The sequence below is a fragment of the Pipistrellus hanaki genome (genome assembly GCF_964339955.1).
Source record: "Pipistrellus hanaki genome assembly, chromosome: 1".
Classification (NCBI taxonomy): domain Eukaryota; kingdom Metazoa; phylum Chordata; class Mammalia; order Chiroptera; family Vespertilionidae; genus Pipistrellus; species Pipistrellus hanaki.
In genome coordinates, this window is record NC_140503.1 from 182,926,442 (window position 1) to 182,946,903 (window position 20,462).

The 20,462-nt window shown below is 41.5% G+C and overlaps 1 protein-coding gene across 3 annotated transcripts in view; it reads right to left on the reverse strand.

The window, feature by feature from the left end:
- Nucleotides 1–20,072, reverse strand: part of SLAIN2 (SLAIN motif family member 2) — a 66,975-nt gene extending 46,903 nt beyond the window's left edge. For 2 of the 3 annotated variants that reach the window (XM_084900020.1, XM_084900019.1), the window contains exons 1-2: nt 19,292–20,069; nt 1,551–1,699 (exon numbers count right to left, since the gene is read on the reverse strand). In XM_084900020.1, coding sequence (XP_084756146.1) covers nt 1,551–1,699; nt 19,292–19,692 — 550 coding nt within the window. In that variant the 5' untranslated portion in view covers nt 19,693–20,069. Of the gene's footprint in view, nt 1–1,550; nt 1,700–19,291 lie in introns of all 3 variants that reach the window. The other variant, XR_014796436.1, reaches the window with a different exon arrangement.
- Between the last annotated feature and the right edge of the window lie 390 nt (nt 20,073–20,462).

The window sequence follows — 20,462 nt, forward strand, 5'->3', positions numbered from 1 at the left end:
GGTAAAATAGAATACTAGAAAATTGCTCATAAAAACAGGTTACTAGTAAACACGTCTAAATAATAGCACCTAACTGAAATTAAAAATTTTCCAATTTAAAAAAACATATTTTTATTGATTTCAGAGAGGAAGGAAGTGGGGTAGAGAAATAGAAACATCAATGATGAAAGGGAATCACCGATTGGCTGCCTCATGGACACCCTGAGGGGATTGAGCCTACAACGCGGGCATATGCCCTGACCGGGAATCATACTGTGACCTCTTGGTTCATGGGTAGATGTTCAAACACTGAGCAACACCGGCCAGGCCAACTGTTTTTAAATTGTGAAATACTAGCTTGTTTACATATTTCTAAAAATATCTTATGAATCAAACTTAAATCAAACTCCAGAATATAATTCTAAAGACACTTGATATCCAGACAAAAGCATTTAAAAAACTACATCAAGGCTGTTGCTTTTTACAAAGGGATTCTCCACACAGAGGAAAAGTTAAAACTTTAGTGTCAAGATAGGCTCAGAAGCTCTGTAATCATATCCAGATGTTATTTTCATATAATAACCAAACTCCTTATGACCAACTTACTGCATTTTTACTGTATGCCCATTTAACTGTTTAGTTTCCTCTTTGTCTCCCCTGACCATTTTCAGTTTACAGTCTAACCAGAGAACTCATTATTTCGATAATAAAGTCAAAACAAGCAAATTTAAATAAATTACTGCTAAGTAAATATAAACCAAAGAACTCAAAAACCCATTTTGAATTAGTACTCACATCAATCCTTTCCTAGGAGAATATTCCAGAGAACAGTAACTTTCTTAAGAGACTGAAATTCTAAGAGTCAGTAATATTTTCCTATATTTCTACCCACACTGGCATACTACACTAAATGCCACAGTCACAGTTACATTTTGCCAGCTTTGTTAATGCCATAAACAAAAGAGCATAAAAGCAATTTAAACTTTAAATGACAAGTTAAAAGAAAAACATAACAAGGAAAGGAAATGAATACATTTACTAAGCACTCTGAATCATAAAAACATGGTAGGCTCTTTCATAAACATTACATTTAATCCTTAAAACAACCTTACAAGGTTCTCTATTCTTATGAGAAAACTGATAAGTAATGCAGTCACACAGTAACTACTAGTAAGTGCTAGAGTGAGAACAAGGTCTTAAACTGTATCTTTCTACCCCAACAGAATTTCCACAGTGGTGAGATAATTAGACAAACATTTTTAAAGTAGTTATTTGTTTCAATTTGTATTAGAAAAACAGAGATAACATATAAAACCCAATTATTTCTTGAATATTTTCTTTAGAACGAAGCTAAATAAAAATAAGATTGGAAAAAAAGAAAAATAAATAATAGAACAATATTATGTGCATATAGCAAAAACTCATAATGACATGCACAATGAGATTTGAAAAACATTATCAGGCAAAGAACTGCCTTCCTAAAAACAAACTGCAACATATATTTGTTTTTTTCTTTGTTTGTTATTATAGGAAGCAAAGAGGTGAATTTACAAGTGAAATTATAGGCATACCTGACATAGTTTGATCAAGTTTGTGGATAAGAGATTTTTTAGCACATTCAACATCAGGACTTGGGTAATCCAAAACTTGCCTGCACCAAACTAATGGGCTAACCGATTTCTGCATTGGTGTAAGTTTTTTCTTTGGTGATGAATACAGCCTAGAAGAAAAATAAAACAAAAACAAAAGGGTAACCTTCATTATTAAGCACAAGATTAAAAGAGGGATCCTTTTGGATAGGTTTAAATGGAGGAGGGGAGTAAAAATAATGGAGTATGTTTAAAATCACCCACATTTTACTTTGTGCACAGGAATAACACTATAACCATCAATATAAACCCAAAGCTCAACTATTTTTTAAAAATATATTTGATTTTTTTACAGAGAGGGAGGGAGAGGAAAGAGAAACATCAATCAGCTGCCTCTTGCACACCCTGCACTGGGGATGTGCCTGCAACCAAGGTACATGCCCTTGACCGGAATGGAACCTGGGACCTTTGAGTCCACAGGCTGACGCTCTATTGACTGAGCCAAACTGGTTAGGGCCAAATCTCAACTATTAAATGAACTCAAAGGAGGCCAACTGTCTAATCCAAAAGTGTCTTCCTTTTCTTTTACTCTCTCTATAAAAACTATGAGGAAACATCTATCTTTAAAAGAGTTTATTCTGTTTTCATTCGTACACTAGAGGCCCGATGCCTTTCTACTTCCCAGTTCCCTTCCTACCACAAGCCACACAAAACCACCATAAATAACTCATTCCTTTTAGTTAAGCAGTACCCACTCTGTAGCCCTCTTTCTTTTCAAATAATAATGTGTCAGAGAAAAGCATCACTTAAGTCCTTAATAACTTAATATGAATTAATTTATAAAATTAGATCAACCTAAGAAAAGAAGGGATGATATTTTATAAGTTTCTGGGTAAGATACACACAAAAAAGCAGAACACAGGGGTGGGATACACTTAAATTTCTTATGTTATTATTATTTTTTTTTCAGATTAGTTCCTATTATGTCAATTGATGTTATTTCAAATACGAATCCGTACGAAAAACATGAAGTTACTTGAATTCTAACCAAAGTGGTTTTTAAACTAACACTTTAAATATACCCCTATAGTACCAGAATTGACAAAATATTTCCTAATAAGGTATTATGTGCGTTTTTCCATCCCTTCACTCTTCCCTATCTAAAACTTAGGTCTGTCATTCATATCTGATTTAGATCACCAAGACTAAGAGGGAAAATTATTTCTCTAGTCCACAATTCATATTCATTTGGAAAAAATAATGAGATAGAATCCTGATTTGTGAAATAACTCAAAATTACATCAATGGGATTCATTCAATTTCCTACTTAAATACTGCAAATGTCTCATAACAAATATCTCCCTCAGCATCCCATAATTATCACATACTGATATTCTATGTTAGCAAGTATTTAGCAAGTAAAGTCTATAGATGACACACATTCATAAACACCCTTTGTGATATTAACACACTCTTTCAATATATAACTTTCTCCTGCACTACTGGTTTCACACAATTTATCCTCATGACTCACGTGTACTTAGTATATTCCTCCACTATCCTATACGATAAAAGCCTAATTTGCTAAGTGTCCTGTCAACTATTCAACCAATCAAAGCATAATATGCTAATGACATGCTAAGGCTGCTCAACCACTCGCTATGATGTGTACTGACCACCAGAGGGCAGACACTCCAACTAGGTTAGCTTGCTGCTGGGGTCCAGCCCATCGTTACTAAGTGAGATGGGCTGGACATGCCCTGGAGCCCTCCCTTGGTCCCTCCCAGGTCAATCTCTCGTGCCTCTCCCTGGCCCCAATCTTGCACTGGTGGGGTCCATTGGCCTGGCTTGCACCCTCTTGCAATCCGGGACCCCTCAGGAGATGTCAGAGAACTGGTTTCATCCTGATCCCGCAGGCCAGGCCGAAGGACCCTACTGGTGCATGAATTTGTGCACTGGGCCTCTAACTAGCTATAAAAATAATTTTTAAAAGTGCAAACAATATGAGTGAGCCTCAGAAAACATGCTCAGTGAAAGAAGCCAGACACAAAAAACACATACTGTATTATCCCATTTATAAGAAACTACAGGCCCAGTGCATGAAATTTGTGTGTGTGTGTGTGTGTGTGTGTGTGTGTGTGTAGGGGATGGGGGGAGGGGGGGGAGGGTCCCCTCAGCCCAGCCTGCACCCTCTCCAATCCAGGACCCTTTGGGGGATGTCCGACATCCATCTCACAATCCTGGACCGCTGGTTCCTAATTGTTCACCTGCTTGCTCACTGCCTGCCTGCCCCCACCCCCACCCCCGCCCCGCAGGCCTGGTTGCCCTATGCAGCCTGCTGTTCAGTTGTTTGGTCGCCCCTCATTAACCCCCCTGCCGACCTGTCATAAGCAGCCATCTTGTGAGGGTGTGAGAGTTAATTTGCATACTACCTCTTTATTATATAGGATGTCTAGAAAAGAACATGGAGCAGGGCCGGGACCGGTTTGGCTCAGTGGATAGAGCATCGGCCTACGGACTGAAAGGTCCTGGGATCGATTCCAGGCAAGGGCATGTACCTTGGTTGTGGGCACATCCCCAGTAGGGGGTGTGCAAGAGGCAGCTGATCGATGATTCTCTCTCATCGATGTTTCTAACTCTCTATCTCTCTGTGAAAAATCAATAAAATACATTAAAAAAAAAAAAAAAAAAGAACATGGAGCAGGAAGTATTGTAGATTAGTTGTTGCTTAGGGCTAGAGATAGGAATGGAGATGAGGTTTCTTCTTAAGGTGATATAAATGTTCTAAAAATTATATGATAGTGATAATTGTGCTGTGCCATGATTGTAAATATACCACAACATTGAATTACAAAATGATTTTTATCATACATAAATTACACGGGTACCAGTGAATTTTATAGTATATATTATGTCTTAATAAAGCTGTTTATTAAAAAGTTGTAAGGTGCTTGTAGCATATTTAAAAATACAAAAACTACGGTAAACTAAATAAACTAAACATTGATCATTTAAAATCAATTAAACTAAAACATCTCCATCTATCTCCATATACCCATGAATTATAGTTTTCCTGTTTTTTTGTCAACGGCACTGTAATTCTTTCAGTTAGAAAAGCTAAAAACTTAAGAGTAAATTTGAATTTCTCCATCTTTTTTATTTCCTACACTCACCAAAAATCTGAAAATAATTTCTGCTGATTCTATATGTATAAATTACCCCCATTATTCTTACATGTATAATTCTGCTAATCCTACATGTATAATTTCCCCCTACTATTCCTACATCTACTAGCAATAGAAAATGCTCCTTCCTTCCATTTATAGTGAAAAGTTCATGTGGCAATTGTGCCATTCCTAGAGTGAGGAAAAGGGGGAGACTGACTCAGTAATCCCTGGGACATGTCAACTATCTTCTACCACGCTAACCTCTGACGTCAGTGCCCGCCACTATCCTCAAGTAAAGTCAGAGGGTTTGGGCCTATATAGTACTGGCACAAAATTATTCTTCAGTCAGGGAACCTTTGGTTGTGGTTTTAAAGTTCTTTTAAACCTGCCAGAGGACACATGAGCTGGGTTGTAGCATGCAACAGGATCCTCCTTTAGCAAGCCAAGTTGTTCCAGTCCCTGAGTTTTAAAGAGAAAATCCTAAGTCTTCAATCTTTTTCAAAAGGCTTTCCAAATGCTACAGTTCTGACTACTTATCATGTCAACATAGTGCTCTACTCATAGTAGATATTCAGTAAGTGAATATTCCTAGCATGACCATTCACCCCAGCTTGCACAGAAAGTCCTAATTTAAGCCTGTTGCTTAGGCATCCCAACACTTTGATTCTTAAATAGTGTCCAGGTTACTACAATAAATTACATAATCACTTTAGTTTTTCCTAATTTTCAGAAGCTTACTATTTTACGACTTATAACTGTATATAAAGCAAAATTACTAGAATACAATACTTACTCCTGCAACAGAGCACTAATTATTTCTGGTTACGTTTGACACCATACTATATTCTTTAAAGACATACTTGAGTGATTTTGTCCCAGGGAGCCTCTAGCAATGTGTGGAGATATTTTTGTTTGGCTAGGAATGCTGCTAGACATCCAACCATGGATAGAACAGCTCCCACAACAAAGAATTATCTGGTCCTAAATATCTATATACTCATATAAGAATGTTAGTAAGATCAAAATAATATCTTATTAATATGTTTTTATTTACTTCAGAGAGAGGAAGGGAGAGGGAGAGACAGGAACATCCATGATGAGGGAGAATCATTAATCGGCTGCCTCCTGCATTCCCCCTTCTAGGGATGGAGCCTGCAACCGGAGCATGTGCCCTTGACTGGAATCAAACCCGGGCCCCTTCAGTCTGCAGGCCCACGTTCTATCCACTGAGCCAAACCTGCTACAGCCAAAATAACGTTTTTAAAATGTAAATGTTTTATAAGAGGAACTAGACAAATCTGATCTTAATCACTTATCGTGATTTTCATGCAGTCAATTATAAGATAATGGGATGAAAAGTAAAGAGTACCACTATGGACTCAATACTTGGGTTTGGATTCCAGTTATGCCACATGCTTTAGGGCACAAGAGGTTGGTAAAGCTCAGATCAGTTTCCTAGCCCATAAAAGTAACTGTGCCTTGGTTCCCACCTATATTATTATTGCCACACTAATCTTTCCCAAACAGTATTTTGTGAAGATACTGAATATTCATCCTTGTCATGTGGCTCAGTTAGGCTGAAGCATCGTACTATACATATAAAGGCTGTACATGGGAAGCAACCTATCGATGTTTCTCACATCCATGTTTCTGTTTCTCTCTCTCTCTCAAAATTACAAAAAAGAAAAAGAAAAAAAAAAAAAGAATGTTGAACACTCAAAAAATCTCCTCCTAGCCCTAGCCCCATGGTAGGCAAACTGAGGCACTCTAGCTATATGCAGTTCTTTGTTCCCTTGAGTGTGCTCTTCCACAAAATACCACGGCCTGGGCGAGTCTATTTTAAAGAAGTGGTGGTAGAAGAAGTTTAAGTTCAAAAAATTTGACTCTCAAAAGAAATTTCAATTTTAAAAAGCAGCTTCAAAAAACCAAGATGGCAGCCTAGGTAAGTACCTAAACTACTGCCTCGCATAACAATTTCAAAACAACAACTAAAAGGCAGAACGGACATCATCCAAAACCACAGGAAAGCTGGCGGAGTGGAAAATCTACAACCAGAAAGGAGAGAGGCTCACGGATCAGGGAGGCCGCAAAGCACTGAGGTAAGGAGACGTGCGCGCAGAGAGGAGGGGCTGATGAGTGTCTGGCTGGTGGGAGGGGAAAGGAAGCCCCTGACTGCACTGAACCCCAACTCCGCCCAAAACCCCTTGGACTCAGGCTCATACAAGTGGAGTCTGGACTGTAGAGAAACGCACCTGGAGACTCAGAGACTGGGAAACTCGAAGGAGCCGGGGGGCCGCAGCGGGCAGGGTCTAGGGTCGCACGTGCGAGTGAGTGAGCGCAGAGAGGTCTGACTGTGGATTGCCACAGCCACTCCATGGCAGAAGGAGTCAGAAGCTCCTGACCACTGAATCCCAGTTCCAACTGCACTGAGCACTGAAACCCAGTTCCGGGCAAGCCCCTAGAGCCCTCACGCTCTTACCAGAGGAATCTGGACTGTCAGGTAGGAACTTAAGGGATCCATGGAAGGCAGAGGTCTGAGGCGCGCGCACAGGGGTAGGGCTGACGGGAAGCCAAGGCTGTCGGCTCAGCCCTGAGACTGCCCCATCCAAGCAGAGCACAGAGGCTTTTGAAATTTTGCAAGTCTGATCCTATAAAATTGTCTCCAATACACATACAGCTGATACTCATATCCAACTAGCCTGGAGGACAATTCCTCCCAGTGATACCAACAACAATCAAGACTTAACTACAACAAGGCTGTACACACAGTACACAAAGGGGAGCACCAAGAGTGTCTACCTCAGGTAACTGGGGGGACTGACCCACCGGCCCATATAAGACACCAAACACACAAAACTACCCTACCAATTCAGGGAAGCAGCGAAAATGGGGAGACAAGAAAACAGATCTCAAATGAAAGAAATGGAGAACAAAAGACTGGATATAGAGTTCAAAACCACTGTTTTTCAAGAATTTCCTAAAAAAGGCCGATAAATTTAACAAGACCCTCAAGGATATGAAAAAGGACCAACTAAAAATTAAACATACACTGACTTAAATAAAAATATTATACAGAGACCCAACAGCAGACTAGAGGGACACAAGAATCAAGTCAAAGATTTGAAATACAAAGAACCAAAGGACACTCCTCCAGAGAAGCAAGAAGAGAAGAGAATCCAGAAAGTTGAAGATAGTGTAAGGAGCCTCTGGGACAACTTCAAATGTACCAACATCAGAATTATGGGAGTGTCAGAAGAAGAGAGAGAGCAAGATACTGAAAACCTATTTGAAGAAATAATGACAGAAAACTTCCCCCACCTGATTAAAGAAATAGACTTACAAGCTCAGGAAGCACACAGAACCCCAAACAAGAGGAATCCAAAGAGGACCACACCAAGACACATCATAATTAAAATGCCAAGAGCAAAAGACAAAGAGAGAATCTTACAAGCAGCAAGAGAAAAACAGTTGGTTACCTATAAAGGAGCACCGATTATCAGCTGATTTCTCAACAGAAACTATGCAGGCAAGTAGGGAGTGGCAAGAAATATTCAAAGTGATGAATAGCGAGAACCTACAACCAAGATTACTCTACCCAGCAAAGTTATCATTCAGAATTAAAGGGCAGATAAAGATCTTCACAGATAAGAAAAAGCTAAATGAGTTCATCACCACCAAACCAGTATTATATGAAATCCTGAAAGGTATTCTTTAAGAAGAGGAAGAAAAAGAAAAAGATAAAGATAAAAATTATGATCAACAAATACAAACATATCAACAAGTGAATCTAAAAATGAAGTGAATTAAAAATGAGGAACAGAATAAACTGGTGAATATAATAAAATCAGGGGCAAAGAAAGGGAGTGGATTGATAATTATCAGGGGAAAAGAGGTGTGGGGGGTGCAGGAAGAGACTGAACTAAAATCGAACACCTATGGATGAAGACCATTGAAGGGCAGAGGGTGGGGTGGGAACCAGGTGGAAGGGAGCTATGGGGTGGGGGAGAAGGGGAAACAATTGTAATAATCTGAGCAATAAAGATTAAATTAAAAAAAAATTTTTAAAGCTTAATCTTAAAAAAAAAAAAAAAAAAGGAAAAGAAAAGAAAGAAAGAAACCTCAATCTTGTACTGTTGATATTTGGCTCTGTTGACTAATGAGTTTGCCGACCACTGCCCTTGCTGGTTTGGCTCAGTGGATAAAGTGTCGGCCAGGGGACCAAAGGGTCCCAGGGCTCAATTCCGGTCAAGGGCATGTACTTTGGTTGCAGGATCCTCCCTGAGCTGGGCCCTGGTCAGGGCTTGTGCAGGAGACAACCAATCAATGTGTTTCTTTCAGGCGGTTAGGTTTGAATGGAACAGATGAAACAAGAATGGCATGAGTAGAAAGTTAAATGGAGGTTCATTTTACTGTCACTCTACTTTTGTTTTTTTGAAATTTTCCAAAATAAAATGTTTTAAGTTCAATGGAAAGATAGGGAAGACTGGAAATAAAATAATAAATACAGTGAATATGATGATGACAATGATGAAAGCTAACACTTATATTATATATATATTACACACACATACACACACACACACACACATATATATATATATATATATATATTACACTTAATTCTCTAATTCTCTATGGGGGTACGGCCTACAATAATCTAAAATAATAAAAGTGTAATATGATAATTAGACCAGACGTCCTTCCGGATGACCTTCCGGACAAAAGCTGGGTCTGCAAGCGAAGCCCGGGTCCGGGTGCCAGAGGGAGGCCGGTGCTGGCAGCTGGGGGAAGGCAGGCCCACTCTTGCACAAATTTTGTGCATCCGGCCTCTTGTGATCTCCACAGTCTTGTGCTACATGACAAGACAATGAGGATTACATATAGGAGGATGGTCCCATATGGGGCTGAAAAATTCCTATGGCCTAGTGATGCTGTTGACATTGCTATGTCTTAGGGCAGTGGTTGGCAAACTCATTAGTCAACAAAGCCAAATATCCATAGTATAACGATTGAAATTTCTTTTGAGAGTTGAAAACCACCTTCTGCGCATGGGCCACCAAGTTTCAATCGTACTGTACGTGTGCACCCACCCGTGGTATTTTGTGGAACAGCCACACTCAAGGGGCCAAAGAGCTGCATGTGGCTCGAGAGCCACAGTTTGCCGACCACTGTCTTAGAGCAAGACACTGCACAAATTGTGTTACAATTACCTAGTATTCTGTAAAAGTAGCAAGCTGCAATGTAGGAGCTGTAGATGAATAGAATTTGTCATTCAAAATATGTCTCTGACATAAGAATTATTTCAAGCCGTTTAATTTTAAGAAACAACAGAAATGAAAGAAGCTCTGAAAAAGTAGTAGAAGTTACCCTTTGTAAAAGACATTTATGTCTGTACAGTAAATATCCATTTGTTAAGGTTTCTCCCCCAGTGTACTAGGAAGGCTTTATCTCTATAAATTCTTATCGATTGCAGATGGCAATGACTTAATTGTGCCTACCTACCTTACTCTGGTTTACTGTGCTTTTTTCCCTGATAACCTCCAATAACTGAGCCCCAACTTCTTTTATTTTGAGCTCAAGATGATACTCAAAGGTGGTGGCTTAAGTTATTTGGTTTTCCTAGGTCACTCCGATGTATACAAGAGGTATACATGTTATTTAACTTTTGTTTAATTTTCTGCTGTTAATCTGTTTTATTACAGGGATGTGTTAGCCAAGAACCCAGAAAGGTAGAGGAAAAATTATTACAGACCCACAGGCTATATACCATTTAGCATAGGCACATAGTAGGCTATACCATCTGGTTTTGTGTAAGAACACAAGGAAATCTGAAAATATCCCATTTCAGTATTTCAGAGATAACAAGAGGTTCAAGTACAGAGATTAAGAGGTTTACCCAAGGTCTTAGACCTAACAAGGGTGGAAGCAGGAATTCCAACTTAGGCTACCTAGTTCCAGGAGCTCTTAGCTACTATTTTATTGGACTCCCAGGAGCTCCAAAAGCCAGGTTAGAACAAGAATGATAAGTACAATAATGTACAATATAAACTGATGAACAAAACAGATCCAGAGACATAGAAGCATTGAAAAGACCGTCAAACCTCAGAGGAAAGGCAGGGGAGGGTGGATAAGGTAAGAGGTCAACCAAAGGACTTGTATGCATGCATATAAACATAATTAATGGACATAGACAGTAGCGGGGTGAGGGGGTGTGCTGGGGAGCAGGAGCAGGTGGGGAGATATCAATGGGGGGAAAAGGAAACATATGTAATACTTTCAATAATAAAGAATTTAAAGAAAAGAATGATGAATACATAAAAGGATCATTAGGTAAAGAAATTAATAAAAATGTTTATAGGCCTCAGGTTGTTAAAGACAAATGACCAAAAGACAGAATTGATGGTGGTGACGGGGGAGGGCATATAATAGCCAAAGGTGAATGAGTATAAATCTATAAGATTAACATAAAAAAATAACACAATGAAAATTAGGTAAAGATTGAAATTTTTTAATTATAAATCCTAGCTCAGCCATGTACTTGAGTGACTAGAGCAAATTATTTAATATAAGCTTTAATTTCCTTATCTTTGAAATGGGGGGTTAAAGGGAGTAATGGGGAGCAGCAGCTCAGTCCCAGGGTACTCTCCCTCCAGGGAGTATACATGTGCCATCCCCCCTACCCCCTATTGCATGTATCCCCTAATCTCTTCGAGAGCCCATGAGACTTGCAACCAGAGTAACAATGGGCAGCGGCAGTTCACCCTGGGCTAATCTCCTGAATCTGTCTCCCCCTCTTCTCTGACTTCCCAGTGAGCTATGGCATCAGTGTATTTTTGCTGCCATCAATACATTCTTGCTTTTCTAAAATTAAAAAAAAGGGGGGGTAATAATAGTTTGACTGTACTGGGTTATTAGAAAAGTGCTATATATAAGATGCTTAGCATAGTATCTGTCATATGTTAATGCAGTAAACAATTATTAGTTATTGTTAAAAATAAAAGAGCAATAAAAAATCACACTGAAGGATTCCACCCTCACCAACATTATATTGGATATTCTAGCTAGGGCAATTCAGCAAGTAGATAAAATAAGATGCATCCAGGTTGGAAAAGAAGTAACGTTATCTCTATTAGCAGATGACTTGTTCTTTTAGATATATAAAAAATCCTTGGCCAGAATCAAAGCCGGGACCCTTCAGTCTGCAGGCCAACACTCTACCCATTTAGCCAAACTGGCTAGAGCTGTTGGGAGGTTTTTTCTGTTTTTGTGTTTTTTAAATACTGCTTTAATTTCACTAGTTGTGATCTGTCTATCCAGATTCTCTGATTCTTCCTTAGTTTTGGAAAATTGCACGTTTTTAGGATCCTGCTCTGTTGTCTGGATTTGGCTACTGGGTATATTGGTTCTGGGAGGGACTCTGGTACAGGCCAATGTCAAACACTGTCTGTGACTGGCTCTGGGCAACCTGTTTAGAGCTATCAACGATCCAGTTTGTGGCTGGGCCTGGGTGTGTGTGGAAAGGACCAAGCTGTGCATCAAGGTCTGACTTTACTAGCACCAGGTCCAGGGGCAGATCAGCAAAAGTAACAAAGTATCCAGAGATCTTCCTCTGCTTGCAGGCTGTCTGTTAGGCTCAGTTACTTGAAGAGCCTCAAGCTGTACTCCTTAGCTGGGCTTAAGCTCCTCAGGATGGGGCAAGAGGGATTCCAATGGGTGGGGCTACTGCTTCACCCCAGGCTGATGCTACATGATGGGGAATGCTCTCCCCCTGAGAAAGATGGCTTTTGGACATGGGGCATGACTCAGCACTGGGATCCTGGTGGCCGATGTCTCAGCTCTCTCTTCAGAGCCACCAATCCCAGGTTCTCTTCACATAGCTCTAGTATGCTCCACCTGCCCTAAGCCAGAGATGAAGGTGAGTGGCTGAGAACAAATTTTTGTGTATTGGCCCTTTAAGATGGTACCTGTGTTTCTAGCTCTCTCTCCCTGGCAGACAGAAACCTCACTGATTTTCACAACTAGATGTTATATGGGCACCTTTCCCGATCATGGTACTCTCAGCTGGGGAATTTGGCTTGGGGTTTAGACCCCAGACTTCTCATGGGAATCCCCCCTTCTCCTCTCCCCAGCTGAGATATCCCTCCAGAACTTCATCTGCTGCCAATGGGAGCCAGACCAGCCCTCACACTCATCCACGCTTTCTACCAGTCTCATGTGGCCTCCTCTGTAAGTACTTGGTTATAAGGCTTTTCTCCAGCTACTCTTCAGATGGTTATTAAGGATGATTTTTCACTTTACAACTACACTTTAGTTGTAACTCCAGTTAGATCCTAAGAAGAGTAAGTGTAACTTCCACCTAATCTGCTGCCATCTTGGATCTTCCCTGGGCAACTGATTTTTGAAAGAATTCTGAAACAATTTAATGGGGATAGAAAAGTCTTTTCAACATATGGTACAAGATATCTATCTACATGCAAAAAAAAAAAAAAAATGAATTCGAACCCTACCTCACCGTATATTACAAAATCAAAATGAATTAAAGCAAATGTCAGCAAGAATCTAGAAAAATTGGAACCCTTGTATTAATGGTGGTGAAAATGTAAAATCGTCTGGTTGCTACATAAAACAATATAATGTTTCCTCAAAAAATTAAATAGCATTACCATTTTATCCAGCAATCTCACTTCTGGGTATATACCCAAAGGTGAAAGCAAGGACTTGTACAGGTATAAATATTTGTATGTTCATGTTCACAGTTCTGCTTCTATTCACGAGAAGCAGAAGCAATCCAAGTGTCAATCAATGAAGGAATGGATAAAGAAAATGTGATAGATGCAGGTGCAGACACACATACATTGGAGTATTATTCATCTTAACAAAGGAAACCATGTCAAATTCTAGAACATGGATGAAACATGAGGACATTATGCTAAGTGAGTTCCAGAAATACTATGTGATTCCACTTATGAGATACCTAGAGCATTCAAACTCAGAAACAAGGTAGAATAGTGGTCGCCAGGAGCTGGGGAGGAGTGGGGTATGGGAGGTAAGGAGTTGGTGTTCTGTGAGTATAAGGTTTCAGTCATGCAGGATGGGAGGGTTCTGGGGATCTGTTTACAACAGGGTGCATATGATTGACAAACTATACAGTTGGGAAGTTGAATTTTATGGTTTTTACTGCCGCAAAAAAACCATAAATTCCATATTTTAATATAAACATCATATATATCATATAAGCTTAGGTTTGGGAACAGAAAGACTTAACTGCTGTTTTCTCTTGCCTGTTGAGGATTATGAAACACAGACACACACACACACACACACATCACACACCAAAACAGAAGAAATGGAATTCTGAGACATGCTACAACATAATGAATCTTGAAGACATTGTAATATGTGAAAAAAGACAGTCATGAAAACACAAACATTGTATTTTTGAATAATATTACCCCATTTTGTTTTATTCATTCATCAGTTGATGGGCATTTGGGTTGTTTCCATTTGGATTGTTGACTATTATGGAAAATGCTGTGATGAGTATTTATTTATATGGATGTTTTCATTTTCTTGGTTATATATCTAGAAGTGGAATTATTAGGTAAAATTGTAATTCCATGTTTAACTTTTTGAGAAAGTGCCAAACTATTTTTCACAGTGGCTAGACCATTTATATTCCTACCAGCAACATATAAGGGTTCCAATTTCTGCACATCATTGCCAACACTTATCTGTCTTTTTGTTATACAGCCATGTGGTAATATCTCAGTGTGGTTCTAATTTGCATTTGTCTAATAATGAACAGCATCTTTTCATGTATTTATTAGCCATTTGTATGTCTTCTTTGGAGAAATGTCTGTTCAAACTATCAGTCCATTTTTCTAACTGAGTTACCTATTTTTACTTTGTTAAGATGAAAGAGTTCTTGATATATTCTAGATACTAATCCCTTGTGAGATGATTTACAAATATTTTCTCCTACTATGTGTGTTCTTTTCTTTCAATTTCTTGATGAAGCCTTTTTAATATTAAAAACATCAAATTTTTAATATTAAGTCCAATTTATCTATTCTTTCTTTTTGCTGCTTGTGCTTTTAGTATCATATCTGACAAACCTCTGCTAATACAAGATCATAAGATTTACTCCAGTGTTTTCTTCTAAAAGGTTTATATTTGACCTTACATTTAGGTCTTTAATCTGTATTATCGTGACAAAATATACACACTACCAACTTTACCATGTTAACCATTTTTAAATGTATAGTTCAGTAGCATTAAGTACATTCACATTATTGTGCAGCCATCCATTTTGAGAACTTTGTTTTGTGGGAATGATGAAACGTTCTGAATCACAGTGGAAACAAGTGCACAACTTTGCAAATATACTAAAAATCAGTGAATTACACTTGAAATATGTAAATTTTATTGTGTGTGAATTTTATCTCAACAAATAAAAACTTACAGAGAAAAAAATTAATTGAGCCCTGATTGGTATAGTTCAGTTGGTTTGGTGTCATCCCATACAACGAAAGGTTGCCAATGGATTCCTGGTCAGGGCACATGCCCGGGTTTCAGCTCAATCCCTGGCAGGGTATGCAGGAGGCAGCCGATGAATGTGTCTCTCTCTCTTCCTCTTTTCCTCTCTTCTAAAAATCAATAAAAATATATTTAAAAATTTTGTATTTTAAAAAAAATTACATTGAGAGGGTTAACACAAGAAGAGTGTAGCAAAATATGCATTGATACTAGATGCCAAAGAATAGGCAGAAATATTCTTCTTTAGCTTCTGTTCTTCTGCCAATAATTTGTTCAAATGGACAGGCCCAATAAACATTATTCAAAGGAAATTGATCAACTGAGGCAAGATCATGAGAATAAGCCTGAAAAACATTTAGGCATACCCCTCCAAATAATGGAAAAGAAATGAAATACTGTCAATCTGGAATATCATGACAAAACATAGAGTGTATCTGACCTGACAGGCTCATATTAAACATAAGAAATAGAGTGTAAAACTGTTAATTAAATATTTGGTTTCAAAATAATACCATTTAGCTCAAGCAATTATATCTAACACACTGTATGGTCAAGTGTCATTTAATATGCTGAGTACCATTCTAGGGAGAAGGTGTTAGAGGATCATGATAGTAGTCTTCAAATATTTTAAGGAATCATTCATGTGGAAAAGATATATCTAAAAAAAGCAAGCAGTAGTGGAAACAGCACAGGCTTTGATGTCATAAAGACCTGGTTTCAAATCCTGATTCCATCATTTACTGTGTGTCATTTGATGCTTAAGAGAAAGATTACATTTCCTTACCTAGATCTTGATACCTACCTAATAAACAGATAAAAATTAGTGTAAAAATGTTTATAAGCTGCCTGCTATAGGCTGACTGACACACTGATATAAAATGATGTTAGTACCTTTCTCCCCATTTTTCCTACTTGTTCTAGAATAGTGTTTTTCAAGTTGAGAATTACAATCCATTAATGGGTCATAAAACCAGCGTTGTTGGTTGTAACAAGCTTTTTTCTAAAGAAAAAGAACAGGAAATATTAGAGAGTACCATATGTACTAAAAATAACTATAGTTGTATGAAAATTTTGCTTCAATTATTCATATACATGTGTGTACTATGATGTAAAATGTGTTTATCCTGAAGCTGACCCCCCCCCCCAAAAAAAAAAAAAAAAGTTGTGAAAGCCAATGCTCTAGAGCAGTGTTTCCCAACCTTCTCTCATGATGAGAATCACCTGGTGGAGTTGTTAAAACACAGATTCCTGAATCCCAACTAAGAAGTGCTAAACTAGAATTTTTGGGAACATATGGGTAAAATTGTATACTTAACTACTTCCTGAATCCCAACTAAGAAGTGCTAAACTAGAATTGTTGGGAACATATAGGTAAAATTGTATACTTAACTTGTGCTCTAAGCTTAAATAACTAGTTAAGTATACAATTTTACCTATATGTTCCCAACAATTCTAGTTTAGCACTTCTTAGTTGGGATTCAGGAATCTGTAGTTTAACAACTCCACCAAGTGATTCTCATCATGAGAGAAGGTTGGGAAACACTGCTCTAGAGCACTGTTTTCTAAATATGATCTATAGATACTAGTTCCTTAGGAGCTCAAGTAAGTTTAGGGAACCATAGCACTTAGAAATTTACTATATTCAAAATATATTTGCATATCAAAAAGCTTAGAATTTAAAAAACCTGTTCCTTTTTGTTGAACCTCATTTTCCCATATATATTTAACCTCAGATCATCACTATTTATTCACACAGTATCTACTGACACATTCAGGATTGGCATTATATGGTATACACTGGAGGGTAAAACATTTCTCTAAATAAAAAAGAAGGTACAATGGGTAAAAGTTACAGAAGGTAGATTTTTAGCTGACTAAGAAAGAAAAAAACTCTTGACTCTGAATCTTCCTCCCCTTGCCACTAACACCTACCCTTTCCAACTTATATTCCCAAACACACATCCCAAAGTGCTTTAGACATATTTATCAAACTTTCAATTCACACAATTTTTTTCAGAAAAAGTATAAGACATACATAGCAGCTACAATATTTAAAAAAATGTAGCCAGGACTCAAAGCAATAAGCAGGAACCACTCTGTCAAAAGAAACTTCTGGCACAGTATTTAAAAAGACTTGCTTTACCTCAACAAACCCATACTCAGAAACCAAAGCTGCACGACTTAATCAGCTTCTCAAGGTGGAGCCATGTGTTCTAATAATACATAATCTAAAATGGGCTGATGAGTGCATCTAGTCCTCATTATTATCATCACTTGGAAGAGGCATGTGATGATATTTAGATGATTCCGGGTTCTTTTAAAGTGTACACATACCCAAGATTCCTTTGGGAAGACGTGATTTCACACTAATATGAAAAACTGTCAATATCACAGTCAATTCTGATAACATTTGTTATCACTTAACAATAAAATAAAGGCTTGACATCATATATTCAAGAGTACCTCTGTAATTCTAACCTTCCTAATCGGGTGTTACAAATACTAGTGTCTCTGACTCTGCTCTAGCAGCTGTCAGAGCAGAGTTTCCTTCCCACTCTCCCTCCCTCCCAAGCCACCTCTCGTCCTTCAGGTTTGCCTCAACTACTTTGGACTACCATTCTTCCCCAATTTCTGAACACTCTCAGTACGTTATGTTCCTATCACTCTTTTTGGCAATTCTCTGTATACGCCCAGGTTATTTAACTGCATAAAACTTGGCTCCCAGCAAGCCTGGAACTGCCTTCATGAACAGGGATCAACTTTTAAGAAACTTTAGAATCTCCCGCAAGATCTTGTAAACATTTCTTGATTTAAATAACGAAGCTTAAGAGTATAAGAGCAGCTAGACTTGGAAGAGTTTACCATATGTCAGACCCAGTGCTAAAAGCATACACGGATTATTTTAATCTTCACAACTGTGCCTAGCGTTCAGATCTATGATTTCTTCCATCAAACAGAGAAAGAAAAGTGTCGGAGTAACTTGCCCAAGGTCACACAAGCAGTAAGTGGCAGAGCCAGGGCCTGAATCCAGACAAAGCTCTGACCACCTCCGCGCGCTGCAAAGTTGTGGCCCTGCAATGCCCGAGTCCACGGAGGACTTCACTCACTTAGAAGTTTCAATTCCAACCGAGAGTAGAAACATTTCGGGTAAAAGTGAAAACACTGTGAAAGGGTGCATTCGGAGAAAGGATTTCCCGTGGACATCTCTATGCGGTTGCGATAAAACAGGAGGGAAACCGCCTCCTAAGTCCTTTCTATTTATGGAAGTGATCTGACAGCGTGGGCCTCACAATTTTATCAAGAAGTTGGCTTATGAAAACACAGCTCTGGCTTTCCAAGAACCCTATTCAAAAATGGAAAAAACAGATAGATGTGATCACTGTCCAGCTCCAATATATATGCCAAACCCCATTCTTGTTTTTAAAAAACACACACAAAAAAAACAAACCAAGAGCCAGGGCTCTAAGAGTCCCACCCTGGACTCGCCACACAAAGCAGCACGGTCCTCGGCTCCCTCCACACAAAGCAAAGCTTCACCCCACCACCCAAAGGGTGCTCCCCTCCATCCAAGGCGCTGGCCGCTGCACCCAGTGGGACCGCTCTGTCCAGCCCAGCCCCCTGCTCCCGGTGACACCTCCGCGAGCAGACCCCTTCCTCCCTCCCCGACAACACAGGATGCCCAGACCACCACCATCCCGAAGCCGGCGTTTCATGTCACACAAAGCGGGGTTCCTCCCTGCCAAGCAGGTTCCCACCTCCGACTCCTCCCACCGGCCGTGCCAACCCACGGACCCCAACGGGGACCCGCCACCCCGGAGGATCCATCACCCAGAGGAGAACTTAGCTCCTCGAACCCCCAACTCCAGCTGACCTTTCTTCCCAGGCAGAGCAAGAAAAACCGCGAGACCCCGTCCGGAGCGGGTCCGGCGACCCCAAAGCGAGGTGTCCTGCCCCGGGGGGCGCACCTCGGGGGCCCCGGCCCGACCCCGCCCAGCGGCCCCGGCGGCGCCCCGCGCTCACCAGCTCTCCTCCTCCTCCTCCCAGCCGGACAGGCGCTCCAGCTCGTCGGGCCGCAGCGGCTCCACCTCGTCCAGCAAGCCGCCCTCGCCCGCCGCCAGCAGGCAGGCGGCGTCCCGCAGGTCCTCGCCGCTCGTCCGCCGCGGGCCCGGCCCGGCCCCGCCGCCGCCGCCCGGCTTGCCGCCGAGGCCCAGGGGGAAGCCCCGCGGGGACGCCGCGCCGCCGGACGAGGAGGGAGTGGACGCGCCGCCCCGGACCGGGCTCCCGGGCCCGAGGGAGCCGGCGCCCTGCACGGCCCCCGAGCGGCTCCGCAGCTGCTCGTTCTGCTTCTCCAGCTTCTTCACCAGCTCCTGCAGCTTCCGCACCTCCTGGTCCGCGTTCACGTTGGAGTTCACGTCCTCCATCCCGGCCCCGCCGCCCCGGCCGCCCGCCGCCCGCCCGGACGCTCGCCAGCCACCGGGAAAGAGCCGGCGCCCAGAGGGGTCGCCGCCGCCGCCGCCGCCGCGCCGCTCACTCTCGCCGAGGCGCCGGCATCCAGCAGGGCCGGGCCCCGCCGCCTGCGTCCCCCCACAGCTCGGGTTCCGAAGCGCCGCTCGCCCCAGCCGACCCGCCTCATCTGCGCCGGCTCCGGGATTGGGGGAGGCGGCGCCAATATCCGGCCGCGGCCGCCATCTTCCCTCCGTCCCTCCGCCCCCTGCAGCCCGGCCCCGTCGGTGACCTCAGAGCGTCGAGGGTGGACTCGGCCGGGGCGGGCGCTGAGGGGACCCGCAGCCGAGCTCGCGGCGGGGCGGGGCGGGGGCGGGGCCTGCGCAGGAAGGGGCGTGTCCGTATCGCCGGCGGGGGCGGGGCTCGGTGGGTTGGGTTGGGAGAGGCGTTCCCGGGGCGGGGGGCGGGGCCTTAGCCGGAAGGGGCGTGTTCGTGTCTCCGGCGGGGGCGGGGGCGGGGCTCGGTGGGTTGGGATGGGAGAGGCATTCCCGGCGCAGGCGGGGCGGGAGCTGTGAAGACTGCATGTGGGTTTGACCAGAGAGGCGAGTGGACTTGGCCCCGTGGGGCCGAGATCGCGAACCTCCACTCGAGCGCTTCCTTGGCCTGAGGGTCCCGGATGAGGAGCGCGGAATGTTTTCTACCTCCACACCCCGGCGTGTGGGACCCCGGGCCGATCCTGCCTTCCCTC